At 56.7% G+C, this 21,197-nt stretch overlaps 1 protein-coding gene across 6 annotated transcripts in view; it reads right to left on the bottom strand.

Moving 5' to 3' along the window:
- COL26A1 (collagen type XXVI alpha 1 chain) overlaps positions 1-21,197 on the bottom strand; it is a 247,439-nt gene that overhangs the window by 69,399 nt on the left and 156,843 nt on the right. For all 6 annotated transcript variants that reach the window (XM_068165441.1, XM_068165436.1, XM_068165435.1 and 3 more), the window contains exon 4: positions 229-290. In XM_068165441.1, the coding sequence (XP_068021542.1) occupies positions 229-290 (62 nt within the window). The remainder of the gene's footprint in view (positions 1-228; positions 291-21,197) is intronic.

The following is a 21,197-nucleotide window of genomic DNA, read 5'->3' as shown; positions in this document are numbered from 1 at the left end:
AGAGATGCAGAGGGTGTGGAAGGAGTTTGGCTGAGAGGGGCCAGAGGTGAGCCCCGGCCCCTGCAGTGCTGCCCACCCCTCCTGGGGCAGAACCACCACCCCAAGGTGTCCCTTTCTGGGGCCAGAAGGCCAGACCCCTGCTCTCTCCAGGGGTGCCAATTTGACATCTTTTCCAGCAAGAACTCTTGGAAGCCTCAGGCAGAGGGCAGAAGGGAGGCAGGGGCTTACCTTGGCCTCCAGCGTGGTCAGCCTCTCGCTCATGTCCGCCAGCCTCGTGCAGTTCATGCACTCTGCAAAGAGCAAAACAAAGGCTCTCAACGTTCTGTGGGCTTTCCCTTGTCATCCATGGCTCTCTCTCTGCAGATCCTGACCCTCTCTTGATCCAAGACACAGAGAGAAGCAGTTCAAGATCAGTTATGGGGGGTGGAAATAGACATTTGAGTCCATGGTGCAGGTCAACAGCCACATTCCACCAACCTCGCCTGGAGATGCTCAGGGGGCAGAGCAAGCTCCCAGCAGGCAGGGGGCAGATGCAGAACAGTTCAGAGACTCTTCATGGTGTCCCTCAGCAAAGACACTTACCTTACAACCACAGAATCATGGCAATGTCTGGGTTGGAAAAGGCCTCTAAGATCATTGAGTTGAACCAGCAACCCAGCCCCAGCATGGCCACTAAACCAGGACCCCAAGCACCATGGCCACTCCTTTCTTGAACACCTCCAGGGATGGGGACTGCACCACCTCCCTGGGCAGCACTGAAGCAGGCTGCTGTGGCACTGGCTGTCCCCTCACAGGACATCCCCCACCTAGCTCTCAGCTGTACCTCTCCTACACTGTGCCCTGGGCAGCAGTGAATATACCCAACGCCAGCCCTGTGGAGTTCTGCTCCACCCCTGGGCTCCCAGGCTCTGCTGCCACCCCTGCAGCAAATCATCCACCTCAGTGACAGGGAAAACAGTCCAAGAGGAATGCCAGGGCAAATGCAGAATGAAGCTGCAGCTCCCAGTGCTTCCCACTGCTTTCTGTGGCATAGAAGCAACAACTGCCTGTGCCAGCATTCTGCCATGCACCCTGTCCTGTCTGGGCAGGGGCTCCACAAGAACAAAAGTTAATATAATCTCAGAACCCAGCATGGATCAGGCTGGAAGGGAGCTCTGGAGCTCACCCAGCCCAAGCCCTGCTCCAGCAGGGCACCCACAGCACAGTGCCCAGCAGCACACTGCCCAGGGGGAGTTGGGAGCTCTCCACACAAGGACACTCCACAACCTCTCTGGGCAGCCTGCTCCAGGCCTCCAGCACCCTCACACCAAACAACTTTCTCCTCCTCTTCACATCCAACCTCCTGGGCTCCAGGCTGTGCCCCTTGCTGCCTCTTGTGCTGGCCCTGGCCACCACTGAGCAGAGTCTGGCCCCAGCCTCTTGCCCCCCACAGCTCCTTCAGCTCTTGCTGAGCATTGCTCAGCTCCCCTCTGGGGCTGCTCTTCTGCAGGCTCTCAGCCCCAGGGCTCTCAGCCTTTGCTCCTCCCAGAGCTGCTCCAAGCCCCTCAGCAGCTCTGCAGCCTCCCCTGGACTCTCCCCAGCAGTTCTCTGTCCCTCTTGAACTGGGGAGCACAGCATTGGACCCAGGACTCCTGACTAGGGCAGGTTAGAGGGGGAGGAGAAGCTCCCTTGAGCTGCTGGTCCTTCCTGGCTGCAGGAGTACACAGCTGGCTCCTGCTGAACTCGGGCTCTGAGGCCATGCTTAATAGGCTCTCAGTGCAGTAAAAAATGATCCCTTGATGCAGAGGAGATCACTTATCTAAACACAAGACCTGCTGCTCTGCCTCTGTTTGCACTTCAGCATTCCTAAATGAGTGAAGGAGGCTAAAAAACTGCACAGAGGTTTTAATCCCAGCCCTTGCCATTCCCAGCTCCCAGAGCAGCTTTCCAGACTGGAGCACTCACCCAGCAGGAGCTCTGAAGCAGCCTATCAACAGAGAGGGATGACCTGCAGCATGAATTGTGCCAGAGAGCAGAGCATCCCAATTCAGGTGATGAATTTCTGCCATCTCTCGTGCCATGGAGCAGAAATGCTTCTCTGCTGGCTTCTCCAGGGCCAGAGCAGGTTGCATGGAAGCAGGACCTGACCCTGCTATTGCCACAGGGCTGGGGAGGCTGACCTGGAAAATTCTTCAGCCTCTTAGTACAACACTCAGGTGAAGCTCAGGCTGGGGCTCATGGAATCATAGAATGGTTTGGGTGGGAAGGAACCTGCCAAGGTTTTTAATATCCAAGGGGTTTAATATCAAGTTTTTAATATCCAAGGGTTCAGCCAGCTGGAAAAGGAGGACAAAAGCTCTGCTTTTGGGCTTGTCCAGGGCTCACAGATGGCCCTGAGGACTTAGGGGGTGCAGCCCACACAAATCACACAGGGTTCAGCCTCCTGCACTTGTTAAGATTGCAAGACTCAGATCCACGCTGAGCAAAGTCTGTTGAGCCTCTCCCACAACCACTGAAGTGTCCAAGCTCCCTGCTGCATCTCCATAACCCCACAACCAGCACAGACAATCCCTCCAGGCCTGGAACCCTCCCTCTGAACAGCTCTGGTGGCTCAACCTTCACACATGCTGAAAGCAAGAGGCATTTGAATTGGCTCTGTCAGGAGGAGCTGGCAGAGGGCTCAGATCCCTGCCCCCTCGTTGTGGATGTGGTAGATCTCTCCTTGCATACCCTGGCATCACTGAATCACAGCACAGTGTCTTGGAAGGGACCTTCCAAGCTCATCCAGCCCAGCCCCCTGCAGCCCCCAGGGACAGCCCCAACCCCAGCAGGCTGCTCCCAGCCCCACACAACCTGCCCTGCACTGCTGCCAGCCATGGGGCAGCTCTCTGGGCAACCCAGGCCAGACTAAGTCTCTTTCTTGGAGTTCAAACCATCCCTCCTTGGCCTGTCCCAACAGACCCTGCTCCAAAGTCTGTCCCCAGCTTTCTGATCTCCCCTTGAAGCACTGCAAGGCCACCAGAAGCTCTCCCTGGAGCCTTCTCCTCCCCAGGCTGCCCAAGGCCAACTCTCTCAGCCTGGCTCCCAGCAGAGGGCTTCCAGCCCTGCCAGCACTGCTGTGGCCTCCTCTGGCCCTGCTCCCCCAGCTCCCTGTCTGTGCTGAGGGCTCCAGAGCTGCCCCAGCACTGCAGGGAGGTCTCAGCAGAGCACAGCAGAGGGGCAGAATCCCCTCCCTGCCCCTGCTGCCCACCCTGCTGGGGCTCAGCCCAGGGCAGGCTGGGGCTGGGCTGGCAGCACAAAGGTTGGACTGCTGCAGGGGATGTTGAGTAACCTCAGTGCCTGCCTATGGGGAGGAGTGGGGAATGCCTTCTGGCCTGGCTAAACCCAGGCCTCAGCTGTCCTCCCTTCACAAGCTTTGCCCTGTTCTGCACAGGCAGCCCCAAGGAGTCTTCCCCCACAGACACTGCAGTTTTCTGCAGCCCCAGCTGTGTGCTGGTGGCTCTCAGACCTCAAAGCTGTTGGCTCCTGGCTGGGAAGGTCAGGAGGCTCCACTCGTCCACAGCAGTCAGCTCCAGCCTAAGAAGATTGCTGGAGTGCCAGTGGCAAACAGCAGCCCACTGCATGCAACATCCAAAGCCTTTCTCTCATTGCCCCTCCACGAGGAGCTGTGTAGCTTCCCAGAGGAACCAGACACAGGGCTTCCAGAGGAACCAGACACAGGGCTTCCCCCTCCTGACAGGCAGCACTCTGCAGACAAAGCATCTGATGCCTGAGGAACACTGGGAGGATGGATTTCCTCACAGCTCAGGACTGACCTGGACTTTCTCCTAGCCAACATTTGCTCAGTTGTGCTCCCTGCACGAGATCTTGGGCAATCCTTTTTGGCCTGCACCACCCCAGGAATACACAAGAGCCAGAAGTGCTCTGTCCCCTGGGGGAGGGAGGGAGGGAGGGAGGCCGCTGGGGCTGGGTCTGCTGGAGGGCTGTACAGCAGGGAATGATGTTCTGCTTGTAACCAGCTTCATGCTTTTGATCTTGCTCATCCCCACAGAGTGATAAGGCTGAACAAATGCTGTGCTCCCCAGAGCTGCACCAGATGTGCTGCAGAGGAGAGAAGCCATGGACTCCTCGTCTCCCTTCTGCTGGCTTGCACACATGAGTAACCCCCAGAGGCTCAGAGAGGCTGATTGGAACTGTCTGAAAACCATCTCTGAGCACGACCTGAGGTGGATTGATCGCTTCAGCTCTCCTTGGAGAGCTCAGCTCATCAAGAAGGGTTTGTACTGCCCCTCTGCACAGGGCTGAACCAGCCAGCTCCCAGCGAGGAGGAGGCTGCTCCCCTCCAATCACCAACCAACCCCCCAGCCCCCTCTGCTCCTGAGGGCTGGCTCAGAGCCCTCCCAGGTGTGTTTGCAGCTCACAAGGTTAGATCTAAACGAATAAAATCAAAGAGGTGGGGAGGAAGCAGCAGTGCCACAGCACAGTGAGCTTTGGGCTAACATCATCTTCGTGTCAGCAGTGTCTGGATGTGTTCCTGTGTGAGCTGCTCCAGGTGACCCTGCTTTGGCAGGGGGTTTGGACTGGGTGACCTCCAGAGGTCCCTTCCACCCCCTACCATTCTCTGATTCTCTCTGTTGAAACATGGAAAGCCCAGCTCAGGTCAGACAGAACTCAGCTCAGGCTGGATTTCAACTCTGATCCTTTCCTTCATGACACACCCAGAAACCCAGACCCACACCAAGGAACTCAGCCTGGGCCCAGAAGATATTTAACCAATCCAGGAAGTGGACATCCTGCTGCAAGAGAGCTTCTTGCTGAGGCCACCCTGCCAGCTAAGCCTGGGGACACCTTGGAGGTGTTCAGGAGGAGACTGGATGGGGTGCTTGGTGCCATGGGTTAGTTGTTTAGGTGGTGTTGGATTGGTTGATGGGTTGGACACCATGATCTTGAAGGTCTCTTCCAACCTGGTCTGTTCTGTTCTGTTCTGTTCTATTCTATTCTATTCTGTTCTATTCTATTCTATTCTATTCTATTCTATTCTATTCTATTCCATTCCATTCCATTCCATTCCATTCCACTCAGCTGAGCCTCAGAGGGATGATGCTCTCAGACACAGAGATGATTACTCAGCCCAGCAGAGACAGAAACTTCATCCAAATAACAGAATAGAATAGAACAGAATAGAACAAACCAGGTTGGAAGAGTCCTTCAAGATCATGGTGTCCAACCTATCATCCAACACCACCTAAACAACTAACCCATGGCACCAAGCACCCCAGCAAGTCTCCTCCTGAACACCTTCAGGGATGGGGACTCCACCACCTCCCCAGGCAGCCCATTCCAATGGGCAATCACTCTCTCTGTGTAAAACTTCCTCCTCTCCTCCAGCCTAAACCTCCCCTGGCACAGCTTGAGACTGTGTCCTCTTGTTCTGGTACTGGCTGCCTGGGAGAAGAGACCAACCCCCACCTGGCTACAACCTCCCTTCAGGGAGTTGGAGAGAGCAAGAAGGTCTCCCCTGAGCCTCCTCTTCTCCAGGCTAAGCAACCCCAGCTCCCTCAGCCTCTCCTCCCAGGGCTGTGCTCCAGACCCCTCCCCAGCTTTCTTGCCCTTCTCTGGACACCTTCCAGCAAGTCAACCTCCTTCCTAAACTGAGGGGCCCAGAACTGGACACAGGACTCAAGGTGTGGCCTAACCAGTGCAGAGTACAGGGGCAGAATGACCTCCCTGCTCCTGCTGGCCACACTGCTCCTGATGCAGGCCAGGATGCCCTTGGCCTTCTTGGCTGCCTGGGCACACTGCTGGCTCATGTTCAGCCTGCCATCGACCAGCACCCCCAGGTCCCTCTCTGCCTGGCTGCTCTCAGCCACTCTGCCCCCAGTGCTCACTCACAACACCCCAGGGGCAGCCTGCTGCAAGGTCTGGGGTCATTGCCTGTCCTTGCAGCAATGGTGGTGGCAACCCAAGCACAGAGCACCACCATGCACTGCAGGACTCAGTGGCTAACCCTGACAGCTGGCAGCCCCAAGGCCTGGGACTGTGAGGTTGAAGCTAAAGCAATTTGCTGTTTTAAAATGAGCTGGAGCACCTCACATCATCATTCCACACCCAGGGCATGTCAGGCTGGGGCAGACACCCCAGCTCTCTGACCTGGAACCCCAGAGCAGATGCTTTCCATATCAGCAGAAATCCATCACTGGGGGCTGCACAGAACCACAGTCAGCTTCCCTCCAGGTCCCAGCTGGCAGACCTGCATTTTCCCAGCTCAGCTCTGAGGCTGGAGCTGTGATTGCACTCCATGAAGCCCAACCTCAAAACACATGGCAGGATTTGCTTGAGAAGTGTTCCAGCAGGGAGGATAAATGATTGAGATAATGAGCAGGAGGCTGTCCCAGCAGATCCTGTGACACCCTCTCTGTCTCCTGCTGCCTCCTGCTGCTCTCCCAGCACACCTCTGCACCCCCACCCTGCAGAGCATTGCAGCTGGGGGGGAAGGAAAGCCCTCATGTACCAGAGAAGGGGTAGCCTCAGCCTGCTGGAGAACAACTCACATCCCCTGTGCCAGCAGGAGCTCACTGAACCTGCCCCAGGAGTCACTGCCTTCGACCAGCCTGGGATTGAAAGCTGAAGCAGTGCCCCCAGGGTGCAAGAGCTGCACAGTGCCACTGCCCCAGGCTGAAAGCCTCCCAGCTCTGAAAACTCCTCACTCTAAACTAGAAACCTGGGATCACAGGATCAGGGAATGGGGGGAGGGTAGGAAGGGACCTCTGGAGATCATCCAGTCCAACCCCCCCCCAACGCAGGGTCACCTAGAACAGGTCACACAGGAACACCTCCAGACTCACCCAGACACTGCTGACATGAAGGTGACTTCAGCACCCAGCCTGCCATGGCAGCCTTCAGGCAGCTGTGCTGGGCTAACCTGGGAAAATCCAGAACCCCAGCAAGGCTAAGCCTGGCAGGGAGCCCTGGGGAGCACCCAGCCCAAGCCCTGCTCCAGCAGGGCACCCACAGCACAGTGCCCAGCACCACAATGCCCAGGGGGGGTTGGAAGCTCTCCACACAAGGACACTCCACAACCTCTCTGGGCAGCCTGCTCCAGGCCTCCAGCACCCTCACACCAAACAACTTTCTCCTCCTCTTCACATCCAACCTCCTGGGCTCCACTCTCTGCCCCTTGCTGCCCCTTGGCCTGGCCCTGGGCACCACTCAGCAGAGCCTGGCCCCAGCCTCTTGCCCCCCACAGCTCCTTTAGCTCTTGCTGAGCATTGCTCAGCTGCCCTCTGGGGCTGCTCTTCTGCAGGCTCTCAGCCCCAGGGCTCCCAGCCTTTGCTCCTCCCAGAGCTGCTCCAGGCCCCTCAGCAGCTCTGCAGCCTCCCCTGGACTCTCTCCAGCAGTTCTCTGTCTCTCCTGAACTGGGGAGCCCAGACCTGGACCCAGCACTGCAGATGGGGCAGAGCAGAGAGGGATGAGAACCTCCCTCAGCTTGCTGGCCATGCTCTTGCTAATGTGCCCCAGCAGTGCTAACAACTTTTTCCCCATGGGGCTCTAATGATTTCAGGACAATTGTCTCAGTGGCAGTGAGAGAAGTGAAAAAATCACCCAGGGCAATGCTCAGGACAGGGCTGCAGGTCAGAGTTTGGTGCAGAACCACACAGAACCCCCCTGGCACCTCGGTGCTGCCAGCCCACACTCCTCTGCCTGTGCAGAGCCTCTGCAGAATATTCAGAGGGCTTTTGGTTTCCCTGCAGCCAGATGCTCAGGAGATATAAATTGCAGAGCTCAACCAAAGTCAAGGGATCAAGGCTCTGTCTCCCTTTTTTTGATGGATGACTCCCAAATTCATATTTCAAAGAGGAGGAGGAGGAGGAGGAGGTGGCTTGCAGCATATGAAAGAGGAGAGAAGTCTGGCCTCACAAAGCCTGTGTTGAAACAAATCAGCTCTTTGCAGCCAGCTTTTTCCAGGCCCTATTTTGCCATCAGAAGAAACTCCAACCCTGCAGTGCAAATGGGGTGTAGCACACAGGCCAGCCCTGGGCCAGAAGAATCCCATTTGCAGCTCATGCTTCAGCCTGCTTGGGGCTCCAGACAATCCTCTGCCCTCCTCCAGGTCTTAGCTCTCCTTTCATCCCTCTGCAGGGTGAAGTTTCTCTGGTGAAGGACTGGAGGTCAGAGGATGAAACATGACCAAATGTGAGATGCATGTGGAGAAATAAATGAATGCATTTAGTGGCTGTGATCAAAGCTGCCTGGCAGCTCTCCTCTTCCCCACCACTTCCATCACACTCTACAGAGAGGGACAAAATTGGTCATCCTCCTGGTGGGGAGGGCAAACCAGAGCTGCATCAAGGTCCTGTCTTATGGGGAAAGGCTGGGAGCCCTGGAGAAGAGAAGACTGAGATGGATCTGATCAATGACTATCAATGTCTGAGGGGTGGGGGGCAAGAAGGGGCCAGGATCTTTGCAGTGGTGTCCTGTGACAGGACAAGGGGCAGGGGAGGCAGCCTGGAACCCAGGAGGCTCCATCTCAACACAAGTAAAATGGTCTTGACTGTGAGGGTGCTGGGGGCCTGGAGCAGGCTGCCCAGAGAGGTTGTGGAGTCTCCTCTGGAGACTTTCAAGGCCCTTGGTGTGTCCCTGTGTGCCCTGGCCTAGGTGCCCCTGCTCTGGCAGGGGGGCTTGGCCTGGATGACCTTCAGAGGTCCCTTCCAAGCCCTACCACTCTGTGTCATCAGCCCATGCTGAGCAGCTCCACAACACACAGTGCAACAGCTTTAACTCCACACCAGCAGCTCTGTGACCAGGACTGCTCAGAGCAGGTCTCCATGCACTGCGCTGTTATGGCTTGGGATGCAAACCACTGACACACAACTCAGTCCAGGATCACAGCATGGGTTGGCTTGGAAGGGACCTGAAAGCTCAGCCAGCTCCAGCCCCCTGCCATGGGCAGGGACACCTCCCACCAGCACAGGCTGCTCAGGGCCTCATCCAGCCTGGCACTGAACACCTCCAGGCAGGAGGCAGCCACAGCCTCCCTGGGCAACCTGTGCCAGAGTCTCCCCAGCCTCACTGCAAAGAATTTCTTCCTCATCTCCAGTCTCAGTCTCCTCTCTCCCAGCTCAAAGCCATTGTCCCTTGTCCTGGCACTCCCAGCCCTTGTCACAAGTGCCTCCTCAGCTTTCTTGTAGTCTCCCTTCAGGTACTGGAAGGCTGCTCTGAGGGCTCCCCAGAGCTTTCTCTTCAGCAGGTCCAGTTCAAAGAGTGTTTTGCCTTTCAAAGGAAGCAGGAGACCTCCTTGAGGTGAGGAGAAAGTTCTTCACTGAGAGAGCTGTTGGCCCCTGGGATGTGCTGCCCAGGGAGGTGGTGGAGTCCCCATCCCTGGAGGTGTTCAGGAGGGGATTGGATGTGGCACTTGGTGCCATGGTCTAGTCATGAGGTCTGTGGTGACAGGCTGGACTCGATGATCTTTGAGGTCTCTTCCAACCTTAGTGATACTGTGGTACTGTGATACCACCTTTGCTGTTAGTAGACAACTTCCTCTAAGCCAAGTTCAGATTAGTCTGCAAGAGTCTGGGAGGGCAAGAGTGAAGGCAGCTGACTTAGTGCAGGGACTCTCTTTCTGCACAAGGGAAAAGGAGGAAGCTCAAAACTCCTGAAGGAAGCAGAGCTGACTTCTGCTGTCAGCTGGGTGAGCAGCTGAGATGCTGTGCACCTGAGGGCTTCTCTGGGGATGTTCACAAGACAAGCCAGCAGAGCACTGCTCCCTTACTGCCACACACAGAGAGCTCAGCCAGGACACCCCCACACAGCCACACTGTCAGGCACTTCAAGTCCAATTCCACCACAGGAACAGCAGCACAGATCCCCTGTGGCCCTCCCTTGGGGTCAGCCAGCCTGGGCTGGCATCTCCACCCCTCTTTGATTTGTCTGATTCGACCCTTCCTGCCTCCTTCCCCTAAGTAGTTTATGCTCTGGCCCTGTGCAAAAGCTTTCACCAGTGCTGGTGAGGGAGAGCAGCCCAAGCCATACATCACAGCCAACCTGGGATCTGCTTTTTCAACACCTTTCCTCTAATGAGACTCAGCTGTTGGCTGATGGCCTCTGCTAATTGTGCCTGTTTAGGACCAGGGGGGGCTGGAGCTCTGCAGCAGGCTCTGAGCAGGGCACAGGGCTAACAGCAGCCATGCAAAGCAGCAGGGCTGGAGCTGCACAGAAGCCTCTGCTCTGAAGAGCAAAGAGCATCAAAGTTCTGCAGAGCTGCAGGAGGGGAGGGCTCCTGAGAGCACCGTGTATGCCCTGGCCACAGCTCAGCCCCAGTGAGCTGGAGCAGGAACTCCTCTGTAAGTGGAAGCTCCCTGAGTTTCCTGTGGTGCAGGATCACCAAGTGAGAGGAGCACAGAATGACAGAGGGTGGCAGAGACCTCTGGAGCTCACCCAGCCCAAGCCCTGCTCCAGCAGGGCACCCACAGCACAGTGCCCAGCACCACAATGCCCAGGGGGGGTTGGAAGCTCTCCACACAAGGACACTCCACAACCTCTCTGGGCAGCCTGCTCCAGGCCTCCAGCACCCTCACAACAAACAACTTTCTCCTCCTCTTCACATCCAACCTCCTGGCCTCCACTCTCTGCCCCTTACTGCCCCTTGTGCTGTCCCTGGGCACCACTCAGCAGAGCCTGGCCCCAGCCTCTTGCCCCCCACAGCTCCTTCAGCTCTTGCTGAGCATTGCTCAGCTCCCCTCTGGGGCTGCTCTTCTGCAGGCTCTCAGCCCCAGGGCTCTCAGCCTTTGCTCCTCCCAGAGCTGCTCCAGGCCCCTCAGCAGCTCTGCAGCCTCCCCTGGACTCTCTCCAGCAGTTCTCTGTCTCTCCTGAACTGGGGAGCCCAGACCTGGATGGAGGACTCCAGATGTAACCTCCCTAGGGCAGAGCAGGCTGTGAGGAGAACCTCCCTTGCCCTGCTGGCCACCCTCTTCTCCATGCCCCCCAGAACCCCTTTGGCCTTCTTGGCCCCCAGGGCACATTGCTGCCTCCTGGGGACCTTGTTGTCCCCCAGCACTCCCAGCTCCTTCTCCTTGGAGCTGCTTCCTAGCAGGTCCCCCCTCAGCTGTGCTGCTGCAGGAGGTTGTTCCTCCCCAGGGCCAGGACCCTGCACTGTCTCTGGTTGCACTTCCTGAGGTTGCTCTCTCCCCAGCTCTGCAGCCTGTGCAGGTCTTGCTCTCACCTCAGCACACACAGACATGTGAAGGTCACACCAGCACTGAGCAGCTGCCTTCACAGTACAGAAGTGGCTGAGAGAGTCTGGGACTCACCCCTGAGCAGACATGGAAGGAAGGATGGAGGAAGACAGCATCCTCCTCCTTGCTCTCTTTCTGGGTCAAACAACTCCTGAAAGCCACAGGCTGCTCCCTTGCAGCACACAGTTCAGAAGCAGCCCTGATGAAGTCCCACAAGATCTCCACTCAGTGTGACCACCAGCACAGCTCAGGATCCTCACAGCTATGAGCTGGAGGCTCAGAGAACTGACCAAAGGGATCTGCTCTCCCCCACACTTCTCACATCAGGATTCTACAGGCTGAAAGTTGTTGCAGCTGCAGAGGGACTTTTCCTGAGGGTATCAGGACAAGGGGGGATGGAGGGAGAGCAGGGCTGGACTGGAGCTGAGGAAGAAGCTCTTCAGTGTGAGGAACTGGGAGGCTGTGCAAAGAGCCCAGGGAGGCTGTGGCTGCCTCCTCCCTGGAGGTGTTGAAGGCCAGGCTGGATGAGGCCTTCAGCAGCCTGTGAATGGTAAACTGGAGCAGGGCAGATATGGTTTGGACATCAGGAGGAAGCTCTGCACAGTGAGAGTGGTGAGACACTGCCAGAGGTTGCCCACAGAGGTGGCTGAGGCCCCATCCCTGGAGACACTCAAGGCCAAACTTGATGTGGCTCTGAGCAACCTGACCTACTGAAAGATGCTGGCCTCAAGGGCAGGGTGGGAAGCAGGGCAGCAGGGGGGATCCTGCCCCCTGGCTCTGCTCAGACCTCACCTCCAATCCTGCCTCCAGCTCTGCTGTCCCCAGCAGGTGAAGGACACAGAGCTGTGGAGTGAGGCCAGAGGAGGACACAAGGATGCTCCCAGGGCTGGAGCAGCTCTGCTGTGAGCACAGGCTGAGGGAGCTGGGGCTGTGCAGAAGAAGAGAAGGCTCCAGGGGGACCTCAGAGCTGCCTGCCAGGTCCTGAAGGGATCCTGCAGGAAGGCTGCAGAGAGACTTCCTGAGGGTGTCTGGAGCCAGGCCAAGGGGGAATGGTTTGGAGCTGAGGCAGAGCAGGGTCAGAGTGGAGCTGAGGAAGAAGTTCTTCAGTAGGAGGCTGGGGAGACTCTGGCACAGGCTGCCCAGGGAGGCTGTGGCTTCCTGCCTGGAGGTGTTCAAGGCCAGGCTGGATGAGGCCCTGAGCAGCCTGTGCTGGTGGGAGGTGTCCCTGCCCATGGCAGGGGCTTGGCAGTGGATGATCTCTGAGGTCCCTTCAAACCTGAGCCATTCTATGACCAGTCTGTGATTCTGTGTCCCTGCTCAGTGCACAGGGCTTGGACAAGGCAACCTCTGAGGGTCCCTTCCCACTCACAGCATTCTATGGCTATGCTTCTCTGATGGCTGAGGAGTTCTCTGCCTATCAGTATGGAGCAGAACAGCTCCAGAACATTTGTGCTTCTCCCCATCACACACAGACCCTTCCCCATCCCTGCCAGGAGAGCACTGCCTAAATGCCTCCACTTCACAGTGTCACAGTCTCCACAATCACCAAGGTTGGAAGAGACCTCAAAGATCATCCAGTCCAAGCTGTCACCACAGACCTCATGCCTAGACCATGGCACCAAGTGCCACATCCAATCCCCTCTTGAACACCTCCAGGCATGGGGACTCCACCACCTCCCTGGGCAGCACATCCTAATGGCTAACAACTCTCTCAGTAAAGAACTTTCTCCTCACCTCCAGACTAAACTTCCCCTGGCACAGCTTGAGACTGTGTCCTCTTGTTCTGGTGCTGGTTGCTAAAGAGATGAGACCAACCCCCACCTGGCTACAACCTCCCTTCAGGGAGTTGCAGAGAGCAATGAGGTCTCCCCTGAGCCTCCTCTTCTCCAGGCTAAGCAACCCCAGCTCCCTCAGCCTCTCCTCACAGGGCTGTGCTCCAGACCCCTCCCCAGCTTTGTTGCCCTTCTCTGGACACCTTCCAGCAGCTCAACCTCTTTCCTGACCTGAGGAGCCCAGAACTGGACACAGGACTCAAGGTGTGGCCTCAGCAGTGCTGAGCACAGGGCACAAGGACTTCCCTGCTCCTGCTGGCCACACTCTTCCTGCTGCAGGCCAGGATGCCCTTGGCCTTCTTGGCCCCCTGGGCACACTGCTGGCTCATGTTCAGGCAGCTGTCAATCAGCACCCCCAGGTCCCTCTCTGTTTGGCTGCTCTCAGCCACTCTGCCCCCAGCCTGTAGCTCTGCCTGGGGTTGCTGTGGCCAAAGTGCAGCTCCTGGCACTTGGACTTGTTGAATGCCATCATTTGTAACCTCTCCCTCTCCTATCTCTACCACCCTGACCCCCAGCTCTCCTGGCTGCCTCTCGGGGCCAGCTCACCTCTCCCTCCTCCTGAGGGCTGCCTGCAGATTGCTTTTTCTCCTTGTAAAAGCTTCAGACTGCATTCTCAGGGCTGCTCCCCTCAGCAGGGAAGAAAGCTCTTGCCTCTCTGTGTGTCCCTGGACCAGCAGTGATTCACTGTGTGCTTTTTGGAGTGCCTGTGAGAACAGCCTGAGTGCAAAGCAGCTTTACACCCAAACTGCTCTTGGAGGAGGCAGCTCCAGCCTGGGAGAAGGTTTCAAATGGAGGGGGGGGGGAGAGAAAACTGCTGCAGTTTTTCAGGGTTTTGCAATATTTCCCCCAGATTGCTTTTGTGGCCTCCTGACTAAGCCCTCTCAGTCCTGGGGTTTTGCAACAGCCTTCATTTCACAGCTCCAATTAAAACTCCAATGACCTAATTAAAGCCTTCAATGCAAAGGAATGCTTTGCTTGGGCTCCAGTGAACTCATTTGGGTTGACCCAAACCCATCTTTCACTGCTCCAAACCTTCACATTTTCCAGGGCAGTTTCTTTTTTTTCTTCCCAATGTTTTTTCTCTTCTGGGTTTGGCAAAGGAACCCAACCCACCCCCAGCCCCCCCTCCCCCTCCCCAGCCCCCCCAGGTCTGCTCTTCCCCAGCTCCCATCACTCACACTGCTTCAGTTAACGTTTCCCACATGCACACTCCCACACCACTCACTAATTTGCTCCACCACTGCTCCCAGCCTGGGGATTTGGGCTCCTGCACAGCCCCATGGATCTCTTTCTCCCATCTGGAATTAGCTCATGAGCTCTTCCCAGGCAAGCAGGAGCTGTGAGATCCCTGCCCAGTGCGGCTCTGCCGCTCAGGTTGAGCAGGGAATGGTTGGGGGCTGAGGCAACAAATGCTGCTGGGGATGTAGGAGCTGCTAGCTCAAAGGCATCAGGTTAGGAAGGACATTGAGAGACTTGAAGGTGTCCGGAGAAGGGCAACAAAGCTGGGGAGGGGTCTGGAGCACAGCCCTGTGAGGAGAGGCTGAGGGAGCTGGGGTTGCTTAGCCTGGAGAGGAGGAGGCTCAGGGGAGACCTCATTGCTCTCTGCAACTCCCTGCAGGGAGGTTGTAGCCAGGTGGGGGTTGGTCTCTTCTCCCAGGCAGCCAGCACCAGAACAAGAGGACACAGTCTCAAGCTGTGCCAGGGGAAGTTTAGGCTGGAGGTGAGGAGAAAGTTCTTCCCTGAGAGAGTCATTTGTCATTGGGATGTGCTGCCCAGGGAGGTGGTGGAGTCCCCATCCCTGGAGGTGTTCAGGAGGGGATTGGATGTGGCACTTGGTGCCATGCTCTAGTCATGAGGTCTGTGGTGACAGCTTGGACTTGATGATCTTCGAGGTCTCTTCCAACCTTGGTGAGACTGTGAGACTGTGAACTCTGACACATTTGGTGTGCCCCAGGGGTCAGGGCTGGGGCCAGTCTTGTTCAGCATCTCCATCAATGATCTCAATACAGACCCTCAGCCAGTTTGCTGATGGTCCCAGGCTGGGAGCAGTGGCTGACACCCCTCAGGCAGCAGGCAGCTGTGTCCTGGGCTGCACCAACACAAGTGTGAGCAGCAGCACAGGGAGGGGATTCTGCCCCTCTGCTCTGCTCTGCTCAGACCCCACCTGCAGCACTGCCTCCAGCTCTGGTACCCCTTGGTCCTGGGGCTGCTGGAGAGGGTCCAAAGGAGGCCACAAAGATGATCAGAGGGCTGAAGAACCTATGGGGACAGGCTGGGGGAGTTGGGGCTGTTCAGCCTGGAGAAGAGAAGGCTCCAGGGAGACCTCAGAGCAACCTTCCAGCACCTGAAGGGCTCCAGGAGAGCTGGGAAAGGACTTTGGACAAGGGCTGGGAGTGCCAGGACGAGGAACAATGGCTTTGAGCTGGGAGAGGGGAGATGGAGACTGGAGATGAGGAAGAAATTCTTTGCAGTGAGACTGGGGAGACTCTGGCACAGGCTGCCCAGGGAGGCTGTGGCTGCCTCTTGCCTGGAGGTGTTCAGGGCCAGGCTGGACGAGGCCTTGAGCAGCCTGTGCTGGTGGGAGGTGTCCCTGCCCATGGCAGGGGGCTGGAACTGGATAAGCTTTCAGGTCCCTTCCAACCCAACCCATTTTGTGATTCTGTGACTGGACCTGGCTGAGTATTTTGATCCCAGCTGGACCATGGATCCCACTCTGCTCGAAAGTTCATCCTAAACTGAGATGTGCTCCCATCCCTTCCAGAGCAGACTGCTGGGAGAAGCAGTCAGGGGAACAGTGCAGTCAAAATGTGGTGCAAGGAACCAGGAAATGAGGAAGCAGCCAGGACAAGAGGCACTGAGGCTCACCATAACACCTGCAGGGACTCACAGCAGAAGTTCTGCACCTGTGTAGCACAGGTCAGGGAAGCTCTCACAGTCTGGAGCCAAACAACTTGTGCTTGACTGGAGAATGCCTTTCAGAAAGACCCCCCAGAGCCAGCCAGCCCTCAGTGACCTGCATGCAGAGAGAGCCTGTGTGGAACAAATGTGCAGCTTGTCTCCAGCTTGGATTGCAGGCTTGAAACTCTACCTCTGCCTTGAGCTTTGTCACACCTCAGCCTCCGAGGCTGCAAGACACCTTGGGGTCAGAAGCTTGCAGGGGATGGAGTCAGTCATCAGCAAGTTTGCAGATGACAGCAAGCTGGGAGCAGATGTTGGTCAGTTAGAGGACAGAAGGGCTCTGCAGAGGGACCTTGCCAGGCTGCACAGATGGGCAGAGGCCAACAGGATGGCATTCAACAAGTCCAAGTGCCAGGGGCTGCACTTTGGCCACAGCAACCCCAGGCAGTGCTACAGGCTGGGGTCAGAGTGGCTGAGAGCTGCCAAACAGAGAGGGACCTGGGGGTGCTGATTGACAGCTGCCTGAACAGGAGCCAGCAGTGTGCCCAGGTGGCCAAGAAGGCCAAGGGCATCCTGGCCTGCAGCAGGAAGAGTGTGGCCAGCAGGAGCAGGGAGGTCATTCTGCCCCTGTACACTGCACTGGTTAGGCCACACCTTGAGTCCTGTGTCCAGCTCTGGGCTCCTCAGCTCAAGAAGAACATTGAGAGACTTGAAGGTGTCCAGAGAAGGGCAACAAAGCTAGGGAGGGGTCTGGAGCACAGCCCTGGGAGGAGAGGCTGAGGGAGCTGGGGTTGCTTAGCCTGGAGAAGAGGAGGCTCAGGGGAGACCTTCTTGCTCTCTGCAATTCCCTGCAGGGAGGTTGGAGCCAGGTGGGGGTTGGTCTCTTCTCCCAGGCAAGCAGCACCAGAACAAGAGGACACAGTCTCAAGCTGTGCCAGGGGAAGTTTAGGCTGGAGGTGAGGAGAAAGTTCTTCACTGAGAGAGTTGTTAGCCATTGGAATGTGCTGCCCAGGGAGGTGGTGGAGTCCCCATCCCTGGAGGTGTTCAAGAGGGGATTGGATGTGGCACTTGGTGCCATGGTCCAGTCATGAGGTCTGTGGTGACAGCTTGGACTTGATAGCTTTGAGGTCTCTTCCAACCTTGGTGATACTATGAGACTGTGAGACTGCACAAAACACCCTGGAGGGCTTCCAAAGCTGTGGAGATGTGGTGCTGAGGGCCATGGTTTGGTGGTGAGCTGGCAGTGCTGGGGTAAGGCTTGGACTCCCTGAGCCTCAAGGTCTCTTCCAACAAAACAATTCCATGATGCTAAGTCCCTGTCACACCTCAGAGATGTTACATGGAGCATGCTCAGGCAAGCACCAGGGGTTCCACCTCCAGAGCACCTAGCACTGGCTTGCTTTAGCCAAGACTAAAAAGCAGCTGAAAGACCAAGAAAGGAAACAATTGTTTAAAGAGCTGAGAAGGATGAGCTGAATTCAGAGGCATTTGGCTCTCTGAACAGCAAGGACCATGCTTGCCCAGGCTTCCTGCAACTCTCATTCCTTTCACAGCCTCTCACAGCTGAGCCCTGGGGCTGAGAGCCTGCAGAAGAGCAGCCCCAGAGGGCAGCTGAGCAATGCTCAGCAAGAGCTCAAGGAGCAAGAGGCTGGGGCCAGGCTCTGCTGAGTGGTGCCCAGGGGCAGCACAAGGGGCAGCAAGGGGCACAGCCTGGAGCCCAGGAGGTTGGATGTGAAGAGGAGGAGAAAGTTGTTTGGTGTGAGGGTGCTGGAGGCCTGGAGCAGGCTGCCCAGAGAGGCTGTGGAGTGTCCTTGTGTGGAGAGCTTCCAACCCCCCCTGGGCACTGTGCCGCTGGGCACTGTGCTGTGGGTGCCCTGCTGGAGCAGTGGCTGGGCTGGGTGGTCCCCAGAGGTCCCTGCTAGCCTCAGCCTTGCTGGGATTCTTTGCCCATTACTCTAACTGCCCTTTTCAGGCCTTTATCTAACCCCCTTGAACCCTGCAATGGTTTAGAGACCTGGGCAGCAGAAGGAAGATTTTCTGCCACATTTCTCTGCAGCTGCAGCTTTGCTCTCTGAGGCACCCATGGGCACTGGGAGGAGCCCCACAAATCCCTCATGTCTGCTGGCCTCCATACCCTGCAGGCCAAGGTGACACTTGCATGGCCTTGGGGACCAGCACAAGGCTGTGTGAGGAGCTTGCTTTTCTGGGTGAGAAAGAAACCAACCTCCTAAAGGGAATGTGCTTGGGGTTAGGCAGGGGCAGTTCAGCTCAGATCTTCAGCTCCCCAGGACAGCTCCACCAGGTTGCTCCTCTGCCTCATTACAGAATGGAAAACCAGAGGGTGGCCATCAGCAAAATGCTTTCCAGAATGCAAACCCCTTCTATGTCACCCAGAACTGACCAAGTGCTCCCCAAAGGCAGGGCTCCATCAGCTCCACCATGGGACCTGCTCCACACCCAGTGTGGCTCTGTTTCCATCTACACACCAATGCTCACTGCAGCAGCAGTGTCCCTTGAGAGGCACCATGCTGGTGGTAGCTGGAGGAGCTCCATCTGCTTCCACCTTGAAAGTCTCCTCTACAAGAGGCTTCATCATCAGTGCTGGGCCCCATGCTCTTTAACATCTTTATTGATGATCTGGATAAGGGCATTGAGTCCATCAGCAGTGAATGTGCAGATGACACCAAGCTGGGGGCAGGAGTTGATCTGCTGGAGGGCAGAGAGGCTCTGCAGAGGGACCTGGACAGGCTGGACAGATGGGCAGAGGCCAAGGGCAGGAGATTGAACACATCCAAGTGCCAGGTGCTGCACATTGGCCACAGCAACCCCAGGCAGTGCTACAGGCTGGGGGCAGAGTGGCTGAGAGCAGCCAGGCAGAGAGGGACCTGGGGGTGCTGGTCGATGGTAGGCTGAACATGAGCCTGCAGTGTGCCCAGGCAGCCAAGAAGGCCAAGGGCATCCTGGCCTGCATCAAGAACAGTGTGGCCAGCAGGAGCAGGGAGGTCATTGTGCCCTGTGCTCAGCACTGCTTAGGCCACACTTTGAGTCCTGTGTCCAGTTCTGGGCTCCTCAGTTCAAGAAGGACATTGAGAGACTTGAAGGTGTCCAGAGAAGGTCAAGAAAGCTGGGGAGGGGTCTGGAGCACAGCCCTGTGAGGAGAGGCTGAGGGAGCTGGGGTTGCTTAGCCTGGAGAAGAGGAGGCTCAGGGGAGACCTTCTTGCTCTCTACAACTCCCTGAAGGGAAGTTGTAACCAGGTGGGGGTTGGTCTCTTCTCCCAGGCAGCCAGCACCAGAACAAGAGGACACAGTCTCAAGCTGTGCCAGGGGAGGTTCAGGTTGGATGTTAGGAAGAAGTTCTACACAGAGAGAGTGATTGCCCATTGGAATGGGCTGCCTGGGGAGGTGGTGGAGTCCCCATCCCTGGACGTGTTCAGGAGGAGACTTGATGGGGTGCTTGGTGCCATGGGTTAGTTGTTTAGGTGGTGTTGGATTGGTTGATGGGTTGGACACCATGATCTTGAAGGTCTCTTCCAACCTGGTCTATTCTATGCTATGCTATGCTATGCTATGCTATGCTATGCTATGCTATTCTATTCCTAACTGGCAGGTTGAGAGCCAGGAGTGCAGGGCCAGCATCCGGGGAGACTTCTGCTGGAGCAGGGCCAGCACTGGCTAAGGCTGGGCCCCAGCCAACCTCCTCTCCCACGCCTCTCACCCCACAGCCTCAGCCTCACTATTAGGTTACTCTCACAGCTGTGGAGGATTTGACCATGAATTCTGACCCTCCCTCTGAGCACTGATGAGGAACAGGGAGAGCAGCCAGCCAGTGCAGAATGGCCACATGCAGAGCGGTGCAATTTGTCTGCACAGTGAACCAAGAAGGAACTGGATACCTCCAAAGACACCTTCACGTGTTCCCCCCACCCCAGCACCTTGTTCTCATAACAGTGCAGCATCAGCTGCCACTTCTGAGCTCCAGGAAACAAGAACCTGGCCAAGAAACTCACACCAGGGCTGGAAACTCCCAGAGGGAGCTTCAGAGGCTGGATGCACAGCCACCGGCGGCTGCTGCCCCGCGTTGCTGCTGGCACCACGGTGGTGCTGGCACTTGGAAACCAGCCCAGGGCCAGAGTGCAGCTGGAGCATCCTCCTCCTGCAGGCAAAGGAGCTCTTAGGTTTCACACCCCCTGGGAGTTTAGAATTAGCAGCACAGTCATGGAATCACAGAATCATTTGGGTTGGAAGAGACCTTCCAGATCACTGGGTCCAAGCTTTACCCCAGGGCACCACTGAACCATGGCCCTCAGCACCACATCTTTGTAAACCCCTCCAGGGATGGGGACTTCCCCCTGGGGAAGAAATTGTTCTCATCTCCAACATAAACCTCACCTAAGACAACTTGAAGCCTTTTTCTCCTGTCCTATCTCTTGTTCCTTGTGAGAAAAGACAACCTCTGGATCCAACCTCCTTTCACAGGGAGTTGTAGAGAGCCAGAAGGTCTCCCCTCAGCCTTCTCCAGGCTCAACAACCCCAGTTCCCTCAGTTGCTCCCCACATGACTTAGTGCTGGATCCTTCACCAGGCTTCTTGCCCTTCTCTGGACCTGCTCCTGCACCTCAGAGTCTCTCCTACATTGTGGTGCCCCAAAAGTGAACCCAGGATTTGAGCTGTGGCCTCATCAGCACTGAGTGCAAGGGCACAGTCCCTGCCCTGCTCCTGCTGCCCACACCATTGCTGCTCCAGGCCAGGCTGCTGGTGACCTTCTTGCCCACCTGGGCACCCCCTGGCTCATCTCAGCTGCTGGCAACCAGCACCCCCAGGTCCTTTCCCACCAGGCAGTTTCCAGCCACTCTGCCCCAGTCTGGGCTTGTTGTGCCCCACAGTCAGGACCCAGCCCTTGGCCTTGCTGGACCTCATCCCACTGGCCTTGACCCATGGAGTCAGCCTGCCCAGATCCCTTTGCAGGCTCACTGTAGAGCCTGATCCTCTTAACCTGTGAAGAATACAGAATGAACCAGGTTGGGAAAGACCTTTGAGATCATCAAGTCCAACCTCTCACCCAGCTCCATCTGATCAACCCAACCGTGGCACCGAGTGCCTCATCCAGGCTCTATAAACACTTGAAGGTCATCTCTCAGCATGAAATGTGGCTGGAAGTCACTTGTAAGTGCTTCACACCAAAGTTAATTGCCTGGGCCCAAACCACCACAGCTCACAAAACCTTTCCATGTTGGGAACTGGCTTCATGCTGAATGGCT

Source organism: Melanerpes formicivorus, unplaced genomic scaffold, assembly GCF_026170545.1.
Source record: "Melanerpes formicivorus ecotype bairdi unplaced genomic scaffold, bMelFor1.0.p_v2 SCAF_88, whole genome shotgun sequence".
Taxonomy (NCBI): domain Eukaryota; kingdom Metazoa; phylum Chordata; class Aves; order Piciformes; family Picidae; genus Melanerpes; species Melanerpes formicivorus.
This window is presented reverse-complemented; position numbering and strand designations above follow the sequence as displayed.